At 38.9% G+C, this 27,830-nt stretch overlaps 1 protein-coding gene across 1 annotated transcript in view; it reads left to right on the top strand.

The window, feature by feature from the left end:
* The window catches only part of MYRIP (myosin VIIA and Rab interacting protein), a 443,644-nt gene that overhangs the window by 77,994 nt on the left and 337,820 nt on the right, over positions 1 to 27,830 (top strand). The window contains exon 2 of the mRNA XM_002813907.6: positions 9,969 to 10,108. Within this exon, the coding sequence (XP_002813953.3) occupies positions 9,999 to 10,108 (110 nt within the window). The 5' untranslated portion in view covers positions 9,969 to 9,998. The remainder of the gene's footprint in view (positions 1 to 9,968; positions 10,109 to 27,830) is intronic.

The raw sequence follows: 27,830 nt of genomic DNA, 5'->3' as shown, positions 1-27,830 counted from the left end.
TTAAATTAATTTTCACAAATTGAACACATCAATGTAACCAGCACCCAGATCAAGAAATGTCACCACTTCCCAAGCCTGGCCCCATCTAGCCACTGCCTTCCAAAGGGTAACCACTACCCTGCTTCTAACATTCTAAACTAGTTTTGCCTGATTTTGAACTTTATACAATTGGGATCATCCATCTAACTTACTTTGCTCAATACAATATACCTATACCATTATATGTTATTGAAGTTTGTCTGTGTTTATTGCTGCGTAGTATTCCCGTGGGTGAATATACCATAGTTTGTTTTTCTGTTGATGGAAACTTGCATAGACAGGTTCATTTGGATCTGTTTTAATAGTGTTGCTGTATACTTTCTTGTATTGTATTATTTTGGTAAACTATGTGCTGTATTTTTCCTCTGACTTTTTACCTTAATATGTCATAAATGCCTTTCTTTTAAATACATTTTATTGACATAAAATATTGTATTGTGTGATTGTACCACAACTTAACCCGTCCTACTTTTGGACTTTCAGTTTATTTACAGTATTTTTCTGTAATAGACAACACTGAGATGAACATCCTGGTACATAAGTCTTTGCACATTTTTTCAATTTCTAGAAGAAGATTCTTATGCAGATTGAAATGGCTGGCTCAGTATTTAAGGATGTTTGATAATTACTGCCACATTGCCATCTAAACATTTATACTTACTTACAGCCCCTCTGCTAATGTATATAAGTACCTGTGTTCCCAGAATCTTATTAAATGAAAAATTGCAACTTAGTATAATTAGCAGCATTTGGTTATTAATGATATGTGATATTTTATTAAACTATGTGTTGGACATAGATGGTAAATTGCTTTTTCTCTTGAACTTTTGTCATTTTATCTTTTAGACAGTTCTATATTTTTCTTGTATTTTATGAGGGTGCTTAATATATTAGGATATTATCTTCCCTGGTTTTCCCTAGATTTTTGCTTGCATTTTTTTTTCTTTTTTTTTTTGAGGCGGAGTCCATTCTGTCGCCCAGGCTGGAGTGCAGTGGCACGATCTCGGCTCACTGCAACCTTCGCCTCCTGGGTTCAAGCGATTCTCCTGCCTAAGCATCCTGAGTAGCTGGGACTACAGGTGCCTGCCACCACACTTGGCTAATTTTTTTATATTTATTAGAGATGGGGTTTCACCATATTGGCCAGGCTGGTCTTGAACTCCTGACCTCAAGTGATCCACCCACCTCGGCCTCCCAAAGTTCTGGGATTACAAGTGTGAGCCACCGTGCCCGGCCAATTGTTGCTTGCCTTTTAATTTTATCCATTTTTATTATTATTATTATACTTTAAGTTTTAGAGTACATGTGCACAATGTGCAGGTTAGTTACATATGTATACATGTGCCATGCTGGTGTGCTGCACCCATTAACTCGTCATTTAGCATTAGGTATATCTCCTAATGCTATCCCTCCCCCCTCCCCCCACCCCAAAACAGTCCCCAGAGTATGATGTTCCCCTTCCTGTGTCCATGTGTTCTCATTGTTCAATTCCCATCTATGAATGAGAACATGCGGTATTTGGTTTTTTGTCCTTGCGATAGTTTACTGAGAATGATGATTTCCAATTTCATCCATGTCCCTACAAAGGACATGCACTCATCATTTTTTATGGCTGCATAGTATTCCATGGTGTATATATGCCACATTTTCTTAACCCAGTCTATCATTGTTGGACATTTGGGTTGGTTCCAAGTCTCTGCTATTGTGAATAGTGCCGCAGTAAACATATGTGTGCATGAGTCTTTATACCAGCATGATTTATAGTCCTTTGGGTATATACCCAGTAATGGGATGGCTGGGTCAAATGATATTTCTAGTTCTAGATCCCTGAGGAATCGTCACACTGACTTCCACAATGGTTGAACTAGTTTACAGTCCCACCAACAGTGTAAAAGTGTTCCTATTTCTCCACATCCTCTCCAGCACCTGTTGTTTCCTGACTTTTTAATGATTGCCATTCTAACTGGTGTGAGATGGTATCTCATTGTGGTTTTGATTTGCATTTCTCTGATGGCCAGTGAAGATGAGCATTTTTTCATGTGTCTTTCGGCTGCATAAATGTCTTCTTTTGAGAAGTGTCTGTTCATATCCTTCGCCCACTTTTTGATGGGGTTGTTTGTTTTTTTCTTGTAAATTTGTTTGGGTTCATTGTAGATTCTGGATATTAGCCCTTTGTCAGATGAGTAGGTTGCAAAAATTTTCTCCCATTTTGTAGGTTGCCTGTTCACTCTGATGGTAGTTTCTTTTGCTGTGCAGAAGCTCTTTAGTTTAATTAGATCCCATTTGTCAATTTTGGCTTTTGTTGCCGTTGCTTTTGGTGTTTTAGACATGAAGTCCTTGCCCATGCCTATGTCCTGAATGGTAATGCCTAGGTTTTCTTCTAGGGTTTCTATGGTTTTAGGTCTTATATTTAAGTCTTTAATCCATCTTGAATTAATTTTTGTATAAGGTGTAAGGAAGGGATCCAGTTTCAGCTTTCTACGTATGGCTAGCCAGTTTTCCCAGCACTATTTATTAAATAGGGAATCCTTTCCCCATTGCTTGTTTTTCTCAGGTTTGTCAAAGATCAGATAGTTGTAGATACGCGGCATTATTTCTGAGGGCTCTGTTCTGTTCCATTGATCTATATCTCTGTTTTGGTACCAGTACCATGCTGTTTTGGTTACTGTAGCCTTGTAGTATAGTTTGAAGTCAGGTAGCATGATGCCTCCAGCTTTGTTCTTTTGGCTTAGGATTGACTTGGCGATGAGGGCTCTTTTTTGGTTCCATATGAACTTTAAAGTAGTTTTTTCCAATTCTGTGAAGAAAGTCATTGGTAGCTTGATGGGGATGCCACTGAATCTATAAATTACCTTGGGCAGTATGGCCATTTTCATGATATTGATTCTTCCTTTCCATGAGCATGGAATGTTCTTCCATTTGTTTGTATCCTCTTTTATTTCATTGAGCAGTGGTTTGTAGTTCTCCTTGAAGAGGTCCTTCACATCCCTTGTAAGTTGGATTCCTAGGTATTTTATTCTCTTTGAAGCAATTATGAAAGGGAGTTCATTCATGATTTGGCTCTCTGTTTGTCTATTATTGGTGTATAGGAATGATTGTGATTTTTGTACATTGATTTTGTATCCTGAGACTTTGCTGAAGTTACTTATCAGCTTAAGGAGATTTTGGGCTGAGACAATGGGGTTTTCTAGATATACAATCATGTCATCTGCAAACAGGGACAATTTGACTTGCTCTTTTCCTAATTGAATACCCTTTATTTCCTTCTCCTGCCTAATTGCCCTGGCCAGAACTTCCAACACTATGCTGAATAGGAGTGGTGAGAGAGGGCATCCCTGTCTTGTGCCAGTTTTCAAAGGGAATGCTTCCAGTTTTTGCCCATTCAATATGATATTGGCTGTGGGTTTGTCATAAATAGCTCTTATTATTTTGAGATACATCCCATCAATACCTAATTTATTGAGAATTTTTAGCATGAAGGTTGTTGAATTTTGTCAAAGGCCTTTTCTGCATCTATTGAGATAACCATGTGGTTTTTGTCTTTGGTTCTGTTTATATGCTGGATTACATTTATTGATTTGCATATATTGAACCAGCCTTGCATCCCAGGGATGAAGCCCACTTGATCATGGTGGATAAGCTTCTTGAAGTGCTGCTGGATTTGGTTTGCCAGTATTTTATTGAGGATTTTTGCATCAGTGTTCATCAAGGATATTGGTCTAAAATTCTCTTTTTTGGTTGTGTCTCTGCCCGTCTTTGTTATTAGGATGGTGCTGGCCTCATAAAATGAGTTAGGGAGGATTCCCTCTTTTTCTATTGATTGGAATATTTTCAGAAGGAATGGTACCAGTTCCTCCTTGTACCTCTGGTAGAATTCGGCTATGAATCCATCTGGTCCTGGACTCGTTTTGATTGGTAAGCTATTGATTATTGCCACAATTTCAGGCCTCTGGAGCCAAGATGGCCGAATAGGAACAGCTCCGGTCTGCAGCTCCCAGTGTGAGCGACGCAGAAGATGGGAGATTTCTGCATTTCCATCTGAGGTACAGGATTCATCTCACTAGGTGGTGCCAGACAGTGGGCGCAGGACAGTGGGTGCAGCCCACCGTGTGTGAGCGGAAGCAGGACGAGGCATTGCCTCACTCGGGAAGCGCAAGGAGTCAGGGAGTTCTCTTTCCTAGTCAAAGAAAGGGGTGACAGATGGCACCTGGAAAATCGGCTCACTCCCACCCCAATACTGCGCTTTTCCAACGGGCTTAAAAATCGGTGCACCAGGAGATTATATCTCGCACCTGGCTCGGAGGGTCCTAAGCCCACGGAGTCTCGCTGATTGCTGGCAGGGCAGTTGGAGATCAAACTGCAAGGTGGCAGCGAGGGTGGGGGAGGGGTGCCCGCTATTGCCCAGGCTTGCTTAGGTAAACAAAGCAGCAGGGAAGCTGGAACTGGATGGAGCCCACCACAGCTCAATGAGGCCTGCCTGCCTCTGTAGGCTCCACCTCTGGGGGCAGGGCACAGACAAACAAAAAGACAGCAGTAACCTCTGCAGACTTAAATGTCCCTGTTTGACAGCTTTGAAGAGAGCAGTGGTTCTCCCAGCATGCAGCTGGAGATCTGAGAACGGGCAGACTGCCTCCTCAAGTGGGTCCCTGACCCCTGACCCCCGAGCAGCCTAACTGGGAGGCACCCCCCAGTAGGGGCAGACTGACACCTCACACAGCCGGGTACTCCTCTGAGACAAAACGTCCAGAGGAAGGATCAGACAGCAGCATTCACGGTTCATGAAAATCCGCTGTTCTGCAGCCACTGCTGTTGGTACCCAGGCAAACAGGGTCTGGAGTGGACCTCTAGCAAATCATTTGGATTTTTACTTCTACCTTAGTAAAATGATTTTAAAGTTCACCTGGGGACATAAATGGGCAATGTCAAAAAGTCAACCAGTTTTGAAAAATAAAAATGATGAGAGATGATTTGCAATACTAGGTTTTAAAGTATGTTCCTGACCTGAGATCAGCTACCAAGTCACCAGCTTAGAACAGGTCAGGCCAGAAAGTCCTGAGAAAAACTCGTGTGTGTGTGTGTGTGTGTGTGCGCGTGCGTGCACGCACACACATATACATGCCTATCTATCTCATCCATGGATCATCTAAGTCAGATAGATTGGTCAATGAATGGTGTTAGGACAGTTGGCCAACCACAGCCAGCTCTGTGAGAATTCTAAGGAGCGTGTGTTAGTGACTTAGAGAAACTAAAGTGATAAATGGAAACAAAAAACAAAATGGAAAATGTATTTCAGTAATAAAAGGATATTTGGTGCTATTCTCAGGCAGGAGAGAAATAGAACACCAAGACTAACATCTACTCACTGAATATCAAATATGAAATTGACAGGACAGAGGCTCTGACATTTTGCATAAGTTGAGTGGCACACTTGGTCCAATCAGCTGTGCTCCATTGGTGTGACCCTGTCTGCTCTGGGCCCACTCCTGTGCATAGGTCAGGGGTGAATTTCAGAGATGGGCCAGTTCTTGGTAGGGTGACACCCTTGAAGGTGAAAGAATGAAGATCAGTGAGCCATACAGCCCAAGCACCACTTGCTGCAAAGAACGGTCACAGTGGAAGCACATCTCTCATTATTAGTGTTGTTGCTTTTGTCCTTTGCAGGCCAAGTTCATTTTATCCCCCTTGCCTTAAATGTGAGAGTCTTAACATTTAGGTTTCTCTATAGTTGTAAGAAATTTCTTTTCAGTTCTAACCCAAACCACCATGGTCAAAGTGCAAAGCCCCAGCAATAATTACCCTTTATCACTCTTAGGACTTTATAGTTTTATTTTTCTCTTTATATTAGGTGCATTATCACACAGACAAAAATGTACTGTGGTTTTTTGAAAATCCCATTTAAGCATTTGTCCTTGACCCTTCTAGGTACTTTAATAGAATGTCACTTATGTACACATTGACCTTTTATAATGAATCTTCCATTATGTACTAAGTATTCTTGTAATTTCTCTTTGTTTTTGCTTTTTTTTCATTTGCAAGGGTTGTATTAACCAGTACCTGTAGACATCTGTGTCCTTCCTCATGTTAGTTATTTTAGCCAGGAATAACATAGACAATTCTGCCTTTGTTTTGGTCTCCTAGCTTTAAAGTTTCATCCATCATCACCTTCTTCTAAAGCTCATCTAACTCTGTTGCTTCTTATGATAATTAAATTTGAAAAATAGCTAAATCAATTCAGTAATTATGTTGGAATAGCTACTGGAGTTTGTCGTCATTGCTTTGACTTAGTGTAGAGTTTACCAGATAGTCATTTCTTTGGATGTGAAAAGGTAGATGTTATCAAAGAAAGAGGTTTCTGCAGACATATATGTTTGAGAAACACAGAGTTAAGCAAAAGCAAACTGATTCTGATAGACTTCTTAGAAGCTCCGATAAGCTAATATGTCTTGTGTAAGCCCCATGAAGGCAATACAATTAGAAGCATTTCTCATATTTATTTCACCTCAGAGTCCCTTTCTCAAACTGCTTGTGGGAACAATAACCTGAGAAACACACTTTAGGGAAATGGTGATATAATTAAATGTTGACATATTAATTTTCTCATTAGTAAATTTAAAAACATATCCTCTCTGTTGTCATGTTGGTTGGCTATAAACCAGAGAACTCAAGGGTTAGGGGCACGGGTCTGGAAGTCAGGAGCACCTGAACTGGCTATGTGTCTTTGCTTCTCTCTCCTGGGACTGATTGCATTTTCTCATCCTTAAATGAGATTGTCATACCTATGTGACCTCTTATTCATGGACACGAGCCTTCTCCACTCTAGGATGCTATTTCATTTGTTGCACAGGGACTCTGATTGTGTTTGTTGTAGAAAAAGGAAGAAGCTTTTACCAATTTAAAGAAAGTTTTCTCAGTCTCTGACTTGTCCATTTCGAGCTATTTTATTTATTTCTTTACAAAAACAAGTCCTGATCTTTTTTTTTTTTTTTTTTTTTTTTTAAGGTTCGATATGATCAAAGCTGTCACTTCAGTCTTTCACTAACTGGGCTTCTTAGAATCTCATTTAGAATTCTCAGAAACCAAAAGCCAGTGAAATAAAGTCAAAGGAACAGAAATGTCACCTTCCAGGAAACTCCAAAATGCCATTAACACCTTTAATGAGGCTTTTTAAAGGAAGAATCAGTCTGCATTTTCAGTGGGCCCTCTAGTCTGTTTCTTTTTGCTCATCAGGAAGCTAGAAGATGGCAGCCCATGAGCTTCTTCCCTTGCCTTTGCAGTCTGTGGGTAGGATGTTACTTCTAATTGACTTAATTGAAACCTAGTGCAAGTACATTAGGTTTCTTCCTGCCCTCAACCCTAACATCACTTGGGCAAAGTGGACTGACAATTTATTTTTGAGAAATAGCATTAATGGAGTGAAAAATAAAATTTTTTTAAAAAATAGTTGGAATTCCTGTTGTGATTTGTTGGTTAAATCTTGAGATTGTTCGCATTACGCAGTCATAAGGTTTTAAATCATCTAGCAAAAGATTTCTGGGGATTGAGCTGTTCCTTTCTCTATGTTTACTACCATTATTTGGAAATGAAAAGGGCAGATAACCTTCTTTTAAATAGCAACCATGCTTGGGGTCTCCTATTCTTAATCATTACATGCTAGAAAAAGGGGGCAGGGAACTCTGGACATCAGATTTTAAAACCTGAGGTTTTAAAACTAGAAAGCATTTACATGATATTAAGGCAGGGACTCTGAGTCAGACCAAGACACAGTCAAATCCCAGGTTGCCATCGTCTTAGACGATATAATTGGCCTGTTTTCTCATTTGTAAATGGTGGTGGTAGTGACTGTCAATAGGATTTTATGGGAATGTATAAATTTACATATACATTTATAAATGTAGTTTATATGTATGTATAAAGTAGAGTATCTGGAACGTAGTAGATATCCAGTCAAATAGTGATCTATTATAATCATTATTATTTTTATTGTAAATAATAAGCATATTCATTGAGCAATGCTTCAAGTATTTGCTTTAGTTATGATTTTTTATAGATTATATTATTTTTATTTAGTTTTAGGTTTATTTTATGCTTATGAAAGATACCTTAAGGATAATAGTATGCATGACTTCAACCTTTTAATAACAAGATGAAGCAGTAGCAGCAATTCTGTGTCTCTCTAATGAGATGGAATATTACTGATAGCTCTGAAGCCCCTATGTGATTATTCCCAATGAAATCCTCTCTCCTCTCCTTAGAAGTACCACATTCTACTTTGGTTTTACCACACTTATTCCTAGACAATAATTTTTTGACATTCTATGTTTTTGACCCTTATGATCTAAAAAAAAAAAATCATACTTGTATGCATGCTGTACATGTATTCTGCACATGTGGTGTGCTTCTGTGTCTCAACATTATGTTAAGATTTATCCCTGTTGATGAATGTACCTATTGTATGTTGTTTGCCACTGTGGTAGAATATTCTATTGTATAAAACAAATATGCCCTATTTTTTAAATCATTCCTCCTATTTATGGATGTTTAGTGTTTTTCCAGTTTTATTTATTTATTTTTTTGCTATTTTGAATGTGACTATTGTTACTATTCTTCTGTTAGGTTAACTACGTGAAATTGCCATTTTTATAGGTCAATGATCCAAACTAAAAATTTCATATGATTCAACCCAGTTGATGTCTGGTGTGTATTTTTAAGATTATATCTGAAGCATATACCTAAGTGTGGCAGAAATACTGATTTATAGAGTATAAAATTTTCAACTTTTAAAATAAAACCTGATTGTATTACAAAAAGATTATACCAATGTATACCCCCAAATGAAAACTGTCATTGTCCCACTTCCCACCAACATTTGATATAAATTTTTATTTTGGTGGATGTGAAATATAGTTTTAATTTGAAGTTCTGTAATTACCATTGAAATTAAGCATTATTCCATATGCTTATTTGCCATTTCTATTTTTTGAGAAGGAGTCTCACTTTGTCACCCAGGCTGGAGTGCACTGGCGCGATCTCAGCTCACTGTAACCTCTGCCTCCCAGGTTCAAACGATTCTCCTGCTTCAGCCTCCCAAGTAGCTGGGACTACAGGCACCCCTCACCATGCCCAGCCAATTTTCGGATTTGTAGTAGAGACAGGGTTTCACCATGTTGGCCAGGCTGGTCTTCAACTCCTGATGTCAGGTGATCTGCCCACTTCGGCCTCCCAAAGTGCTGGGATTACAGGCTTGAGCCACTGCACCCAGCCAACAATTATTTTTAAAAATAGAGTTTCCCATAATTTTTAGGTATGTGCTGCTTAGAGGTGTTTCCCTACAATATCATCTTTGCTGCTGCTGAGAAAATGGCAAAATAAGATTATTTATGTTTTTATCCTTTTGAAGAAGATAACTTATTGATTTTTAGTTTGTATTTCATAGTCATATGGTTAAAACTTTAAGGGATATATTATACATAGGATTTTTTTTAAGTATTAGAATTTTTTTAATAAATTAACATTTTTATTTTTATAAAATAATTATTTTGTTTGTATTATTTTATTTTGCAGTTACATATAATACTTAACATTTGGAACTTCAAAGCACAAAAGTTTAGAACTTTTAGATATTGCCTTTTGGCATTTTGCAGAAATCCATACTAAGTCTTATGTATGGTTCATTTTGTAATGAAGAATTTTTTTTTCTTAATTTAAGAATTGGGATATGAAACTGGCAGATGACCCATTATTTTCTCTTTTTCTCTGTGGCCTTGTTGAGGTCATTTGTAAATATTTGCTGAGTCTGAGTCCAGAGAAAGATACTACCTTACAGAAACACTTACATATAAACACTATATTTAACTCTATTTTAATAACAAAATAGGTTGATTTTGTCCATGTAGAGCTTTTATCTTGCTTGTATCATTTTGGTTTCCCAGATCTTGTTTCATCATCTGTGTTGAATAACCATGGGGAGGAAGCTGGACCTGTCTGGTTTGACTGATGATGAAACAGAGCATGTTCTTCAGGTGGTTCAAAGAGACTTCAATCTTCGCAAAAAAGAAGAAGAACGACTAAGGTGAGATGCCTGTTTTGCTCAGCAGGGTACAGCAAACCACATGTGGACAAGCGAAACAGGTTTCCTGAGGGTATTCCCTCCTGCTAGCCCTGAGTTTGGACACACACTTATGTTTGTCAGAAGAATGTCCTGTCCTTTGTAGAAAGGTTTGCCAGTTTCAGAAATGTCAGTTCAGAAATGTGTTGCTCACAGTCCCAATCAGGGTTTTGTTGGGACTTCTGACCCTGTATGTCATTATTAGCTATAGAATGAGTGGAGCTTGTGGTGAACACGCTGCCTTGAGCTTCCTCTTGGCCTTAGTTTTTTGTTGGCAAGTCTTATTGAAGGATAACCAAAGTGTTAAGTGAACAGTTCTTGTGAGAATGAGTCTCATGCATGTACAATGTTCTGTTTAAACTCTAGCTACTGTGGCACAGGAAAAGAGCTTTGAAGATAAGATACAAAGAAACTGACCACCAGGCTGGGATGGGATCACCTGGCTTAGCACCACTTCCCTCATTTTATAGAAGAGGAAACTGAAGCCTAAAGAGGTAGTCTCCTGACTCCTCTGCAGTTGATATTTCCCCATGAAAGGCTCTTGGAAATACTATGGCAGGTCAGTTCCAGCTATGCCTACGTTGGAAGAAGTCAGAGCGATAGAAATGAGGTCATGTATTAGGCCTAATGTATTGAAACTGATGGTAGGTCAGTATTAGTCTCCCTCATCTATAAAACCTATTATTCCTTGGGATTCCGTGGGTTTATTCACAGCACCATCTTCTTCCTTAGACACTAAGCAAAAACCTGTTTTGCTCACTTTGATTATCCAACAGCTAGAACAGTGCCTAGCACAGTTTTTAAAAATCAATTAATTATTCATAGATTTCTTTCATCAAACAAGTATATATTTAATATATACTATATGTGAGACCAAAAAATGGTGGAAATAAAGATGATTATACTAAGGTGCTTATAGCCTAGCAAGGGAGATAACATTGCCAAGAAGTATAAAGTCTGAGGTACTCCAAGGTAGAAGGAAAACAATCCCTTTTTGGTGGTAGGAAAGATTTACCAGTTTTAAGCTGAGTGAGAAAGGGCATGAGTAGAGCTTTGGCATAATCCTGAATTTCCGTATTTACATATGGAATATAAAAGAGAACAAAGTCAAGGATGTCCCCAAGGTTTTTTGGCATAGGAAACTGGAAGAATGAAGTTGTCATTCACTGAATATGAAGACAGGAGCAGGGTATTTGGTAGCCAGGTAAAGTTGAGAGCTCTGTCTCAGGCATCTTCAATTTGAGATGAATATTGGACATCCAAAGGAGATGCCAACTTGGCATTTATGTATTTGCAACTAGGAATCAAGTGGGAGGTCCAACTTGGAAGTTAAAATGTAATGGAAAAGGTCACCAGAACAACAGGAGAGTAGATGGAGCAGGGAAACTAGTACAGTTGCTTGGCAGCGCTAAGACCAACTTGAAGTTTGTGGTCACTATTTTACATTGAGACCAGTTTCTACATGGTAGTGTTTTCCCTGTATCTTTCAGCCTCTTTCCTCTACTGGACCATTGGAAAGAACCATGTCTTGATCAGTTTTGTGCCCCAATCTCTGGGCACAGGGCCTGGCACACAGTGGGTGTGCCCTAAAGCTCTGTGGAATGGATGGATACATGTAAATTGATTGTCAATCCATATGACTAACTTCATGTGTGGTTTGAAGAATCCACCTTAATATTTCCTTTAAATCATAAAGACCATCTGTGTGTCACGCTTTGTCTCCTAGAAACTCACATATGGATAAGCCAAGACCTTGTTTAATGTCCTTTTCTGACTGTGGAGACTTGCCTTAGCTCCACTGCAGAGTCAGGTGCCAATGCATGTGGAAGAGCAGTTTTAGGACTTGGTTTGAGGAGGAAAATTTTAAAGAAAGAGCAGCTCTCACTGTAGTAGACCCAACAGAATGGGCACCATCTTTCTCATGAGGACAGGTAGTCTTAGTGGACAGCAGTCAGTAGCCTACTGTAATTCTGTGAAAATGCATGGTCATGGGAACCTGCTTGTAATGGAGAAAATGATGCTTGAAATCACCAGTGGCCAAAGAGGAATGACTGCTTGCCGTGGCAGCTCTTGTGGCACTGGAACTGGACATTTTTTTGCTGAAGACAGTTGTTACTATTGTCTCCTGCCCATGACGAGTGACATGCCTCGATAGGTACCTAGCAAACTGAGGTGACACTCTGAATGATTCCAGCAAAGAATATTACTATCGAATAAAAAGAGATTATGACACTGCAAAACCACTGATATTGCCAAACCTTTGCCTCATTTTTTTATATTGCTTGAATTTTGGGTATGTGAAAGAATCTAGGAGGTAGTATTATTGAACTGAACTTTGAAAGTATTTTAGAATTATAGAAAGTATTTTCCTTTAATGAATGTATAACTCATAACAGACGACTTTTTTAAATTTTACAATCTTGAATTAGTTTCCTTTTCCCCCGACCAGCTGTTCTTTATTTACCTAGTTTCTCTGGCTAGGTTTTGTGAGGGTAGGTCTTGAGTGTAGTAGAGCTTATCCAGTGTTTATAATGATCTGTTCTTCAGTGCACATTAAGTGTAATAGTAAATAGGAGGTAGAAGTGTGAATTAAGTGTCCTCAGAACACATCATGGTAATGTAAAGAGGGATAATGGGGATGAAGAATTCATGGAAAGAGAACTAAAATGTATAAAGCAGTCAGCGTGAACTGGCACTGCCCTGGGTACTGCACAATTTATCTTATCGATTCCTCACTAAAGTCACTGTAATGTTAGCACCAGCTTACACGGGGGCATCCAAGAACAGAGAGATTACGAAGCTTGCTCAGAATCACACAGTTAATCGGAGTAGGGCCAGTATTTTGTTTTCCAGATTCTCTCCATTATGTAGACTGGGTTAAACCATTTCAAAACTGTTTTACTCTCCCTCCCTCCTTAAAATAATTCCTTAGTATCATCTAATGTCCAGTAAATTTATCCAACTATCTTATTTCTACAGTATGTTCAAATCAGAATCCAAACAAGGTCCACCCATTAGTCTGGTTGTTTTGAATCTTAAACCTCTTAATTTTGTCATTATTTCTGAGATAATTCAGAAGGCAAGCATGGTATTTGGTGTTTCTGAGAATATTTTACTTTTTTAATTTGTCATTTTATGGTTAGGCTGATTAGAGTTGGAGCTTAGTTTTGTTGTAATTTTCTCCCCCGTTAATAAGGTCCTTTTATAACAATTTAGATCTTTTCCAAATTCTGCTATTTAAATTTTTAAAAAATTCACAGCTAAGTGTTTTTCTTTGTTTGTTGTTTGGAGATGGAGTCTTGCTCTGTTGCCCAGGCTGGAGTGCAGTGGCACGATGCAACCTCTGTCTCCTGGGTTCAAGCAATTCTCCTGCCTCAGCCTCTTGAGTAGCTGGGATTACAGGCGCAAGCTGCTACACCTGGCCAATTTTTTGTATGTTAGTAGAGATGAAGTTTCACTATGTTGCCCAGGTGGGTCTCAAACTCCTGAGCTCAGGCAATCTGCCCACCTCGGCCTCCCAAAGTGCTGGGATTACAGCCGTGAGCCACTGCACCTGGTCATGTTTTTTTTATTTCCCAAAAGCATGTATTTAGAATGGATGTGATGTTGTTACCCAAATGGAAGGGGCAGTGTGACTGTCCTGGCTCTGGCAGGTGAGTGGAGAAGGACACTGGGGAAAGCTTATAGCCCTCATTCTTTACAGGACTCCTGCTATCCCCCACTCTCTGCTACAGCTCACAGTGAGCAGAGGCACATCGTGGTTGGTGTGTAGATATCAGCTGCTGTGTGTAGGTAGTCACAGGCCTCACTATGTAAAGTGATTCTGTCAACCCCATGTCAGTAAGATGAGACACTTTCTCAGCACTGGGAATGTGATGCATTGAATTTTTAATGTCATTAAAGCTATATGTTTATAGCAGGACAGTTGGGGGAAGATAGAGAATTGATAGGCCTGAGAATAGTAGACAGGCAATACCAGATACTGGAGGTGAGGACTTATTTACAAATTCAGTAGAGTAAGTGTTGATTCCATTTCTCCAAGACACACAACAGGATTAACACTATGGATGGAGGATGCTGGGAACAAAAGGCATAGTGACTCCTGCTCCTACCTCCAGGTGCTTTGGGTTTTATCTAGATGACTCAAGTAAATGTGTCAAAAAGTTCATATTGTACTTGGTTAATTTTATTTTCTGTTTTTCTTTTTTATCAGATGATTTCAGGCAAATAGTAAAATTATGCAAATGGTAAAGAAGACCTTATAATGAAAAGCCTAAGTCCTCTGCTCCATATTTAGTTCTTTGTCCTTTAGACCTCCTGGCATGACCTTCATAAATCTAAACATGTGCTTCTGTTGCTATATTTCAATGTATCAGTATTAGACATTCTTTCAGTTTTCTGCTCTGAAATTGAGGACTTAGCTCACTTACTTATATTACCGTTGTCTTTTGTTTCTTGATGATTATATTATTATTTTTGGCTTGGTTTTCTACTGGTCATCTTTCAAACTTAAATAATAGATGGAAACCTCTGAGTCTTGTTCTGTCAACGTTTGCCATTCTTTTTCAGTTCTGACAGTGGAACATTCAAATAGTGTCTCTGTCTTTACCTCTTTACCTCCTTCTGCCCTGTGTCCCAGCTTTCCCTATAATAGCTTTAGTCTCATACATACAAGGTTGGGGCATTCCCCCGCTGTTCCAAAAACATATTTGAGTCTCCTGTTTTGTTCATAGGATGATTCTAACTGTTGTAGCCCCTGTATAGTTACGATTGAAAATATTAACATTGTTTACCGCTGCCTCTCCATCTTTTTCAGAGCTTTATTGAAGTTAGCAGGTATCTGATTGTTCTTTTCCTTTTCTCTTTACCATTATGAATTAATTATGCTTTTATTTCTTTGCTGTCATTGGAAAGAGGTCTTGAGAGGGAGCAGAGGCCATTAAGTGTTTGCTTTGTCTGTCATCTGGAATCTAAATTCCACAGTAACTTGCTTACTAGTCAAGGTCATGTAAGGATCCTGGAGAGCATGCAGAGGTGGAAAGCACTCCCAGTGTGTAGCATATGTGCAGAGCATGCTTTGGGTCAAACAGATACGGGTATGAGTCCTTCTATCATGATTATCATGATTATGTTGGGCTGTTTGACCTCTGAGCCTCAGAGGTCAAAATGAATCCAGGAAAGGCTGGGTCATTGCTGCACATTAACCATGTCCCATTTGTAGGAAAGTTGACATTTCTGGAAACTTCACCCTGACTTTTCCTTCATCTCTGTTGATAGAGCCTCTACGGGTGAGGTACCCCATGCAATGGGCTCTCTTCTCTCCGTAACAGCTCTATCCCCAGGTTCTATGATTCCAGGCATTGGTCTTGCCTACTGAGAACATATCTTTTCGTGAACTTTCAGGTTTCTACACTTTGCTTTGATTGCCCTCTCTGCTTCTAGTGTTCCTCCCTTTAGGAGAGTATGGCTAAACATATTGAGTGCCTAAACAGAATTCAATGGAAATAATAAATTAGTATAACAACACAGCATCTTCAACTTTGTCTATAGCAGTTATGCTTTCCCAGTAATGAAATATATCATCTATGTCATATGACTTTTTCCATACCTTTATTCTCTCAATTATGTAACTCTTGAGAAATTTTCAAATAGTAGAAGAAAATAACCAGGCACTTATGCCACATTTAAATCCATGATGTTCAAAAGTCTTACCCAACTACCAGATTTCTACTAGTATTTGAGTCGGAGTGTGGGGCCCTCAGCTGGGATCAGTGTGGTATTTATAGCTGCACCAGGTACTGTTGGACAGCTTTTGGACAAGCATGTTTTTGATGACATTGTTCATGGCAGAAATAGTCTTGGAGAAGAGAAGAGGCCCTGACTGGAGGAAGAAATGCAAAATACAGCTTCCTAGGCTATCAACAGACTAGCAGGCAGACCATCCAGGTTCAGTGTGATTAGGGGTGGGAGAGGTTAAGACTTGTTTCCCTCTGTTGGACCCCAGTGCTTCCTGTGTGACTCAGAGGAGGCCTGGCATCAAATTGAGTGCATTGGTCTCCCCATGGTAACTCCTGAGTACCCAACTCCTCAGTACCCCATGGACTGTGTCTGCTTGGGTGTTGGGCATTTGGTTTAGTGTTCATTGTCAAAGGCCATGTTCCCTCCTCTCCGTCTGCCTTTCTGTGTATCTGGCAGACAAAATTTTAAGAACTTTTTCTTCATATCTACAGTGTAGCACATCATGATATTTCGTCAGTATAAATATATAGATAGATTAAATTATTAAAATAAGTAAATAGACTGTCACCTGTGTGGCAGAGATAAACAGTGCTCACCAAATATCTTATGTGCTCATGCATATTCCCAGTGCCTCCTGCAGTTAGATTGCAGCCATGTGATTAGGTATGGATAATTGACAGTGAGAGGAAGGGCCTGTATTACTTCCAGGTCAGGGCACTTAACAGCTGGTGTGACTCTACTACCTCTCCCCTCGCCTTCTGTGGTGTCCTTGGAGGCCTTGTGTGGAAACTTGGCACCACATGACGGACAGAGCCTGATCCCTTTGACACTGGATGGAGGAGAGTTTCTGATGATCAGCAGGAGACTTTGTGTGGGTTTATTGGGTTAAGTCATTGAGGCCTTGGGGTTTATTTCTTACAGTGACATAGCCTAGTATTACTCTAAGTAATATAGTTTTTGAGAGCTAAAAGAGAGCCAAATATTTATTATGCCCCAACCTTTGACTTGTAGATGAAGAAGCATGCTCAGAGGGTGCGTAGGCAGTTAGTGGTAGAGTCTGGATGCGACCTGAGTTTCCTGATGCCAGGGCTCCATGTCGTCAGCCATTGGGCCTCTCAGGTAGTAGAAGACACCTGTAGCAAGATATCCAGACCTAAACTGGAATCACAGTTCATGCCCTATGATTTTATATCATCAGGAACATTTACAAAGTGGTTTTAAAAATGACTGTTAATTGTACAATCCTCTGGTGTTCAAATTGAGTCTTGGAGTCATTGATGAGATAGCCATAGGCTTTAAAATTTCTCATTTACTATGTGCTTGCCAAAAGCTAGTTAGCATTTGGATAACTTTCAAAGGTTGCTGGTGCTCTAATGGACTTGGTCTGTGGAGTAGCAGGGGTTAGATTGGATGCAATTGTTTTCTGTAACTGCGACTGGCGCCTAGGCTGGGCCAGGGGAAGGAAGGGAGAGCAGAGGGCAGTGAGTGTGAGATAGCACTTCCTGCTGTGTCTTTCCCAGGCACAGCTGCCACAGCCCGGCAGCTATGATGTGTCAGCTCCTCTTCTGGCCTGTGTTATGGAAGGGGAAATAAATGCTTTTGAGACCTGTTTCTGTTGCCCATAATGGTACCATTACTCACTTGCAGATGTGGCCCACATCTTCCTTGCCACCTCCAGGGGTAATCTTCCACCCCCCGTTGGTCAGGTCTAAGTGTTTTGAGAAAATAAATAAGAGCTGCCAGGGTTTGTTGGAGACCCACTATGAGGAAGCAAAGCCTTTCTCAAAATCTAGAAATAATTTGTGTTTCTAGTCAGTGACACAGAGACTCCTTTGAGGATTAATCACCATTTTTTAAAGTAGAAAGAACATGGTACTTTAATAAAATGAGTTAGTGATCTTTTTTCATTCAAGATTTATTTTCATTTTAAACAAAAATTTTATTATAAGAACTTAGTAGAAACTCAAAAAGTTTCTATTTCAAACAGTAACATTCCTTTGTTTTTACTGTCTTTTGTTCTGAACACTTAAATTGAGCTAATGAATTAGCAAATACTTCTGGTTATATCCTTCCCTGAAGCTGGAAGACAGATCACCTTGTCTTTAGAATAAATATGCCTTATGGTTTGTGAAATAACTGTGTGTGCACAGAGTGCATTTGCCTGAGGTCTCCTCAGGGCCTTTTGTAGCTCTTTGATATTCTGCACTAACACTGTGGCATTAACCTGCCCAGTTAATGAATCTGCTGTCTCAGTGGGGATGCTCCAAGGTAGTTCCTTCGATGGGATTGGTAGATCAGGTCACCTGGCAGTGCCCTGAAAAATCAGAGTTGAGAGCAGGTGCATTTAATGGTGCAGTGGGAGGCAGGACACAGCTCTGGTTGAGATCACTTTGTGATCTAGGCCTAGGAGGAGACAGAACTGGGAGACCTGGGGAGAGAGCCTGGAGACTCATGGAGGGCAGGTGTGCAGGCCGCAGAAAGTAGAGTGGAGAGGATTGATCTTAAAGCTAGAAGGTATCTCATGAGATTATTTTTAAAACTCTGTCTTAGTATTGGTATTTTTGTCAATAATGGAAGGCCAATATTAATCCAAAGCTGTTGGGTATTTATTAATTTGCTTCAAAATCATATTTTGAATGTCAGGACCCTTGTGGGCAAATATGAAGGGGGTGAAAGGGCAGTAGGGGACTCACAAATTTAGTAAGGTTATTAGCCCTTGAAGAAGAGTCCAAAAGATGAGCTAAGTCCTATATGAATAATTAGGATGCTATAGACAGTGAGAAATAAAGATATTAAGGCAGACTCATGGGAATACATCTGTCTTAGAGGAGGGGGCTAGGAAAAGGAAAAGACTTCCTGAAGGAGAGGTGTGTTTGATTTGACCCTTGAAGATGGACTGGATTTTTTAGTGGATTGACACATAGGTCTGAGCAGCAGGGAGCATCCTGGGTAAAGTAATATGGATAGAAAAGAGAACATGTTTTCACAACCCCAAATCAGGACCTGTGGTGGGTCAGGCAGGGGAGGAAGAGACCGTTTTGAAGATAATTCTACTTCACTGTTACTAATAGCATTGAATAGAGTGTGGGGTTCCAGGAATATCATCTCCCTTTATCCCAACAATCCTGGGAAGAGCACATTCTTTTTTTTTTTTTTTTTTTTTGAGACAGAGTCTCACTCTGTCACCCAGGCTGGAGTGCAGTAGTGGATCTCGGCTCACTGCAACCTCTGCTTGCTTCCCGGGTTCAAGCAATTCTCCTGCCTTAGCCTCCTGAGTAACTGGGATTACAGGTGCGTGCCACCACACCCGGCTAGTTTTTGTATTTTTAGGAGAGATGGGATTTCATCATGTTGATCAGGCTGGTCTCGAACTCCTGACCTTGTGATCCACCCACCTCTGCCTCCCAAAGTGCTGGGATTACAGGCCTGAGCCACCATGCCTGGCCGCATATTCTTATCTGTTTACAAAATGGGAGAACCAAGGCTTTAAGTGTTAAATAATTTGCTCAAGTTGTACAGAGTAAGAAGTGAATTCAAACTCAGGCAGAGCAGCCCTAGAGTGAGACCAGTACCAGGGCAGTACACTGCCCTTGGTACTGAAAACAAGGACATTCAGGTGCCATGGGATAGAATAGATGAAATTAGGACCATCTTGGAAAATCTGGCACCTGTGCTTGCTAAAACTTGGGATGTGTTCAGGGTTGGGAAAGTAGTAGGGTTTAAGTCAGTATATGAGAAGTGTGCAGTTGGGACAATACAGTAGCCAACTAGCCACATGTGGCATTAAGCACTTTGAATATATCTTATCCAAATTGGGGTGTAGTCTAAGTGTGAATGAAATAAATGCTAGATTTCAAAGATCAAGTATAAAAAATGTAAAATAGCTCAATAATTTTTATATTGATTACACATTGAAATGTTTCTAAAATTACATCTTAAATGTATTTTTAAAGTTAATTTCACTTTTTTTACTTTTTAAAATGTGGCTACTAGAAAGTTTTAAATTATGTATATGGCTCACATTATATTTTTATTGGACAGTGCCGGTCTGAAATGCAAGATTAAGCAGTTTGGGATTAATTAAACCAAAAAGTAAGCTTTCTTTCCCAATTTTGTTTAGGATTATTCCTTTTTTATATGTGGTTTTTAGGTATCTGTAAGAGCCAGCTAAAGTTTTAGCTAATTAGTTAGATATTGGCCTTTGCTATCAAATATTGTTGTCTCTGTCATGTGAAGGTGGTCTCTGAGTCATGCCTCAGTGTTGGGTTTATTACACAGTTCAAAAAAAAAAAAAGCATACTGTGTCCATCATGCCATATTCATGACAAAGAGTTTATGCATCTCAGGACAGAATGAATTCTTTCATGTTTCCCTGAAGTTAATGGTTGACCAAATACTTCATGACCTTTGAAATAACACATGGCTTTAGAATGGCCCACTATTCAAAATTTATATCACATCTTTGGCGCCATAAAGTTATCAGACATTCACCTGTGGGGTCCGCCTTTAGAAATGGTCAGGAGAGTTTGATGTTACAAGTGTGCTTGTAATGTAGAAAAAAGGGAATCATGCTGATGCTCTTATTTGCTTTTTAACTTGTGGTCCTTCAAAGATGTACAGTTACTAATTTGGAGATTCGAATACGTTCTCCCCATAATCCCACTTTCTTTAATAACAATTTTCTACTAGGTTGCTTTTATGGCTCCAAGTTCCTGATCTTATTTACTTTTCCACTGCAAATGTCAGAGACTCAGCTTCTGGGCCCTGATAAAGCTTTTGTGGCATTAATTCTTGGCCTGACCTTCATTTCTTAGACCTCTGGCTGTGGAAAGCATTTCTTTGGCATTACATGTGCATAGAATTCAGGACTTGAAAGGGAGCACGGAGGAAAGTTTCCACAGCAATTTGAAAAAGTAGCTTTTCTCACTTACAGTAATTTAGGAATGCACAAAATCCTTTAGCCAGAAATGGCCTGAAAACGCAGAGGAGGTAAGAACAATGAACAGCCTGGAAATCAGAGTTTCTTCCTCTCTCTGTGCTGTGCTGGTGGCGTTGACAACTTACTTGTTCTCACGGGCTCCTTCAGTGCCTGGGGGCAGTTTCCTGCCTCAGGGTTAAAGGGCTGCCTTCCCCTCCTTACTCAGCTTCTGAAGCCAACAGGTCCACCTCTTGGTCCATTTCTGAACCTGATACCTGCAGAAGGAAATTCATCAACAACCTCTCCCTGACTGTCAGGGTGACTTATAATGAGCTGCTTCTCCTTCTCCCAGATGGGGATATTCCTGTCCTAGCCCAGAGACTTTTTGGCTGGAAACCAGGTTGAGGCCTTAAATCGCCAGGAGAGCCAGCCTCCCTGGCCTGGTCCCAGCCCTCTGTGCTCACCTTCCCCCTGCTGGTCTGACTTACAGGCTCCCATTTTGTGTCAGCTTCTCCTCTATTGGTGGGTGTGGGCCTAAGACTTAGGACCCCTTCCCTGGCTAATTCTTATACCTCAGGCTGGAAGAGACTAGCTCCTGCATACCCAGCTGGATCTGGCTCTCCAGATATGGTGATGTGCCCAGTAGGTTGGCAAGCTGTTTGGTTCTGACCACCTCTGGAATTAGTACTAGAATAATACGAAAACAGAAGACACCAAATAATTCAGTGATAAAAAGTTACAAAAACTGCTAAATGTAGTACCTAATCAATTATGGTCAAAGTCTTCCACTGATGTTGGAAAAATTATCTTAGCTGCTCCAATCAAAATTCAAATATATCCAATAAAACCTCTTCCAAATCTTAAGCAATATCCTTTAAAACTAGAAACTTCAGAAGGAATAAGATGTATAGTTTTAGACTGTATAAAAGAGGCTTGATTATTCCCTGTACAACCCCATATGACACTTCAGTCCTTCCTATAAGAAAACCAAATGGTAGAGGATGGAGGTTTGTGTGAGAACTTAGAGAAATTAATGATATTCCTCATCATCTGGTAGTGCCAAACCCCCATACGTTGTTGACTGTAGTATCAACTAAAGGTAAATTCTTGGCTGGGCATAGTGGCTCATGCCTGTAATCCCAGCACTTTGAGAGGCCAAGGCAGGCAGATCACCTGAGGTCAGGAGCTCGAGACAAGCCTGGCCAACATGGTGAAACCCTGTCTCTACTAAAAATACAAAAATTAACTAGGTGTGATGGCATGCACCTGTGATTCCAGTTGCTCAGGAGGCCAAGACAGGAGAATCACTTGAACCCAGGAGGTGGAAGTTGCAGTGAGCTGAGATTGTACCACTGCACTCCAGCCTGGGTGACAGAGAAACACTCCATCTTAAAAAAAAATTATTTACTGTGATAAATTTATATAATACATTCTTCAATATTCCTGTAGATAAAGACGATTTTTCTTTTCCTGCACTTGGGAAGACAGAAAATACACACGGAGAGTCACGCCTCAGGGATACACTGAGAGCCCTACTTATTTTTCACAAATATTAAAAGGTCTCTCAGATGTTGACTTCTGTAAGAAATCTATTTTAATGCAATACATAGATGATTTGCTTCTCTGCTTAGAGGATAGGCAAACCTCTAGAGAGGATGAGATTCACTTGTTATAACCATTAGCTCTAAAGGGACACAAGGCCTCAATAAAAACAAAACACATTAGTTTTGTCACACAAAGATATTTGGGTAATTTAATATCAAAGGAAGGTCTTTTCATCCAGCTAAACAGTATATTGGCCTTCCCTACCCCCAAAACTATAAAACAACTAAAAAGATTTCTGGGGGTGACAAGATACTATCAGAATTAAATTTCAAACTTCTGCCTAAAAACTCAGCCTTTATATACTCTTCTAAACAAGGTAAACTAGACCCCCTGAAATGGACTAAGAAAAATCAGTTAACATTGAAAGAAGTTAAAAAAAGCTTTATAAATGCCTCAGCTTTGAGACACCCATGTTATGATATTCCATTTTCATTGTTTGTTCATGAAATCATAAAATGCCTTAGGGCAGTCTAACACAAAAACGTGGAGACCAAAACAGACCAGAAGGATACAAGACTCTGTGACTAAAAAATGGCCACCTTGCATGAGGACAATAACTGCTACTGCTCTATTAGTAAGAACAACTGAAGAAATAGTGATGGGCTTTCCCATCACTGTCTTTGTTCCACATTCTATGGAAGCACTTGTGAATTCACACCACACTCAACATTGTTCTATCAGCAGATTAGCTTCTTATGAAGTTTCTCTTCTTTCTATACCTCACATTACAATCTCTAGGTGCAGTCATCTATACCCTGCCACTCTTCTGCCTCTGCCTTCAGATGAGATGCTGCGTGGTTGCATAATCTTAAGCAACCAGCTTTGCTCTTCTAGAACAGACATACAAGAGATTCCTCTTAGTAACACTGATGTTATGTGGATTACAGATAGATCCTACTTAAAATTAATTCTGGAACTTATCACACAGATTACAGTACAATATCTTTAACTGAAAAAATAAAACCAGAAGTCACCTTGGCTCAACAAATAAGATGGATAACATTAATTAGGGCCTGTTAACTGACCAAAAAACTCTGCTAATATGCATCCAGACAGCAGAGATGCTTTCAGAATAGCTCAAAAATTTTAAATGCTATAAAACAAAGATCTTCTGATCAATCCATTAAAAAAAGATACCTTATTATACAATTGTTAAAAGCTATATTATTACCAAAATGTCTGGTCATTATTAAAATCCCAGTTCATTCCAAATTAGATACTCCAAAAAACAAACAAAACACTAGCCAATAATATAGTAAAAAAAAAAAGCTGCTCTAAATACATCTAAACAATAAAATAATCTATATTAACTTCAATCTATATTAACTTCTAACATCAGTGACCTAAAGAACATTAAATTTGACATGAAACTTTTTAAGTATAGAACTCCAAAATCCAAGCAAGCAAGCAGAAGACTAAACAGAAGGAGGAACATATTCTCCCAAAGATGAGGTATATGGGCCAATGCGCCTATACTTCCTGCTACATTTCAGTCATCATTTGTAAACCTACATATATGACTTAACTCACTGAAGACCTGATAAAATAGTTGAGAAAAATGGTATTTCTAAAACATTTCTCCAGCCATAGATCATAAGATATATAATGACTATCACATTTGCCCAAAATGTAATAAAAAAATTTATACAGTTCCCAAAGACATTTTCCCCTTCCTAAACGCCCCTTTGGAGCATGACACTTAGATTTTATTCAGCTACCACCGTCACAAGAATGCAAATGTGTTCTAATGGTGATTTACATATTTTCTCATTGGATCATAACATTTCTACATGGAAGAACAAAGGCCTTAACAGTAAGTAAAATTATCTTTAAAAAATTATTCTAACTTGAGGAATTTCCCTGGAACTTCTTAGCAACAGAGGCACTCGCTTTACTAGACAGACAATTCAATCAGTACAATCAGTATATAAAATCTGGCTCGTCCTCCAACATATCCATTATACTTATTATCCCCAGTCATCTGGTTAATAAAAAACACAAACTAAATAATAAAACTCAATTGACAAAATTAACTGAGGCTTTAAAAATTCCTTGGCCAAAAGCTCTTCCATTGATTTTGTATAACCTAAGATCAACCCCTTTTAATAGACATCAGTTGTCTCCATTTAAAATTATAACAGATAAACCTATAAAATTCACTCAAAAAATTATACATCTCTGATATTAAATGGAGACATATTCAACTATTACAATGGCAGCTAACTAAAAATTGTATACTAATAAAAAATTATTTTCATGGTGAGCTTCTGCGAGACAAAAATTTAAAGACCATGAATTTCAACCAAGATTTTATTTACTAAAAGCAGTGTCTTTTAAAAGACTCTCTCCAACCAAAGTAAAAGGGATCTTATCAGGTAATTCTTACTAGTAACCCTTGCACTGCAAAATTAGAAGACACAGACTCTTAAATTCATATATCTTATCTCCTAAATAGATGATTTCACCAGAAGGTAATCATTATTAGACAGGTCAATGCCAGGCCAAAAAAAAAAAAAATGACATCTGAGACAGCCAACCTTCCCAAGACACTAGACAAGGCCCAAATCTAAACAAATCCTTGATATTAATAATCGTTAATGATGAAAAATCTTTTCTTTTATAAGTTCTCATTAAATTTATTTCTTTTCACCCCTCCCCTAATTCTTATGTTTTAATGCTACTATTATCAACTGTTACCCATAACACAATCTCTTCTTACAGTGGGCACAAGACTATGCTAATAGCCAGAAAAAAGACACTTGCTAGTTATGTGGCCTCATGCCCTTTCTAGGGGTTCTGTCCTACCATGATAGATATCTCCTCTCCAAAGACTAAATAAAATATCAAAAATATATCTTTATTTTTCAAGAACAGTCACCAGTACTTAGCACTAATATGTCTAAAGATAATATATATCACTCATCTATTAATGAAACCTTACAAAATAAGACATTAAAAATTTTTCAGTAAAAACCCCAGTTCATTAGCTTTAACAGTGGCACTGCTCCAACTAAGAGGTAAGACAGTAACACTGTCTCAACTAAAAGATAAGACAGCTCAATTCAAGATGATACAACACAAATTATAGACAATTTTATCTGATTTACTTGCTCCTCTGGTCAGCATAGTCAGCTTGTCCCTTTATATTGAGAACAAAAAAAAAAAAAAATCACACCAAAGATACCTGGCCAACTAACACTAAGAAAATAAAATAGATAACCCCCAAACAGTATATTCATGCCATTATATTACAAAGTACTGATTGACATGCCACTAAATAGACACAATGAGCAAGCATTTATTGGCTGCTCCAAAAAGAACACCTTGGCTGTGTGATACCAATCTATGGCCATAGTTACCATGTTCTTTGGGTTATATTTGGACATAAGCATACCAAAGTATACCATTTCAAACCCCACAAACCTTCCTCATTTGTAATCTTATTGGGTTTATTCTAAACTCAGTTGATTAAATCATTTAGCTTTCATCTTTATGCCACAACTAGATATTAAAAATGTCATTTAGCATATAGAGGCCCTAACCAAATATAAAACAGGCCATAAATGATAGCCACATAGATATCTTATTATTAAACAATAAAGTAACTCCTATAAAAAAGGCTATATTACAGAACCATATGACTTTAGACATACTACAGCCCAAGGGAAAACTTGCACTATCATAAATTTTAGTACCCCAAATCAAATAACATCACTAAATTAATGGCTGATATAAAAACCCAAATAACTAACCATTTAAAGCCAAAACTCTCCCTGAGCAATTGACTAAGCAACTGGTTTAAGTCTCGGGAAACTTTGCGACAAAAGTTATTACTTATTCTAAAATTATGATCATATACTATATTTTATCCTGTTTTTGTCTTCTATTACAACATTCATTTACAATAGAGTCAACATACATATGACTAAAAAGAATAACATAATGGTTAGTCAAAAAGATTACATTAATTAAAGATACAGCCACTTAGTCTGACTCATGTAACAAAGTCACTTCCTTCACGTTACTTTAAATTCAGCCTGTACTCCATCAACTTTATAACTTATCCAATTATTCATTGCCAGGAACATGACATTCTGGAAATGAGCCTTCATAGCAAAGTGAAACTAAACTCAAACATAAAAAGAGTCAAAACCATTGGGTTTATCTAGGATGCTTTCTTTGAAAGAAAATTTTAAAAAAATTTAAAAAAAAAATAGGAAAATTAAAAAAAAAAAAAAAGCTGTTGAAACTCCCAAAACACTTTAAGCCTTGAGAGAGATGTGACTGTGATCTGAGTCACATAACATGTAGTTGCAACTTCTGCTTCTTAGATTATGAATTAACTCTCTCATTGTTCTCATTCTGTAAATGACTAAGAGAGATTAGAGACTAGACCTCCTCCCCTTCAAATCACTGACCTTTATTATAGATTAGCTGCCTTCTTTATTGTCATATGCCTAACTCAGACCAGATGATGCCCAAGACCCCAAGTCTGTTGCATCTGTAGCATAAAATGCTAAATATACCTTTCTCACGAAAAGATCTTCTTGACCAACTGGATCATTATAGCTTAATGTTAAGCCTTGTATTAAAAAGTGTTAAGATTCTGTTAAACTTTCCAAACTTAATCTATATAAATAACCTCCAAAACTTCTCCACTTTGGATTACTGACTTCAATTCTTTTTTTTTTTTTTTTTTTTTTTTTTTTTTGGAGACAGAGTCTCGCTGCTCTGTCGCCCAGGCTGGAGTGCAGTGGCGCGATTTCGACTCACTGCAAGCTCCGCCTCCGAGGTTCACGCCATTCTCCTGCCTCAGCCTCTGGAGTAGCTGGGACTACAGGCGCCCACCACTGCGCTTGGCTAATTTTTTGTATTTTTAGTAAAGACAGGGTTTCACCGTGGTCTCGATCTCCTGACCTTGTGACCCACCCTCCTTGGCCTCCCAAAGTGCTGGGATTACAGGCGTGAGCCACCGCGCCCGGCCCTGACTTCCATTCTTTAAAAATCTATATTCCCAAGGAGGCCAGCATCAAATTTGTGCTCAAATAAACTCTATATTTAATCATATTTTCTAACTCTCATTATTTAAAGTTAGCAATGGCAGACTGTTATAAATCAATGCCTTAGCCTCTGCCAGAGGACCCTCTTCCCTGAATGCTCATGTGTGGTCAACACCTGAAGCTGTGAGAGTTACCCCTAGTCATCCATTTTGCAGTGCCTAACTTGTCTTTTATATCTTGAAGGCTGAGTATCCCGCAACCACCTGGGCCTCATTCCCCATCCTGCCTAATGAGGCCTGAGCTGTGCCATTGCTTCATTCTATGTGTAGGGGCTCAGGGAAAACTTCCCCTTCACCCTCTGAAGGTTTGTTGAAAATCAGCTAACAAAGGACAGATTAATAGGGGAAATGGCATACAAATTTAT

The sequence above is a fragment of the Pongo abelii genome, chromosome 2 (assembly GCF_028885655.2).
Source record: "Pongo abelii isolate AG06213 chromosome 2, NHGRI_mPonAbe1-v2.0_pri, whole genome shotgun sequence".
Classification (NCBI taxonomy): Eukaryota; Metazoa; Chordata; class Mammalia; order Primates; family Hominidae; genus Pongo; species Pongo abelii.
The sequence above is the reverse complement of the archived record's forward strand: the minus strand, read 5'-3'. Positions and strand labels throughout refer to the sequence as shown.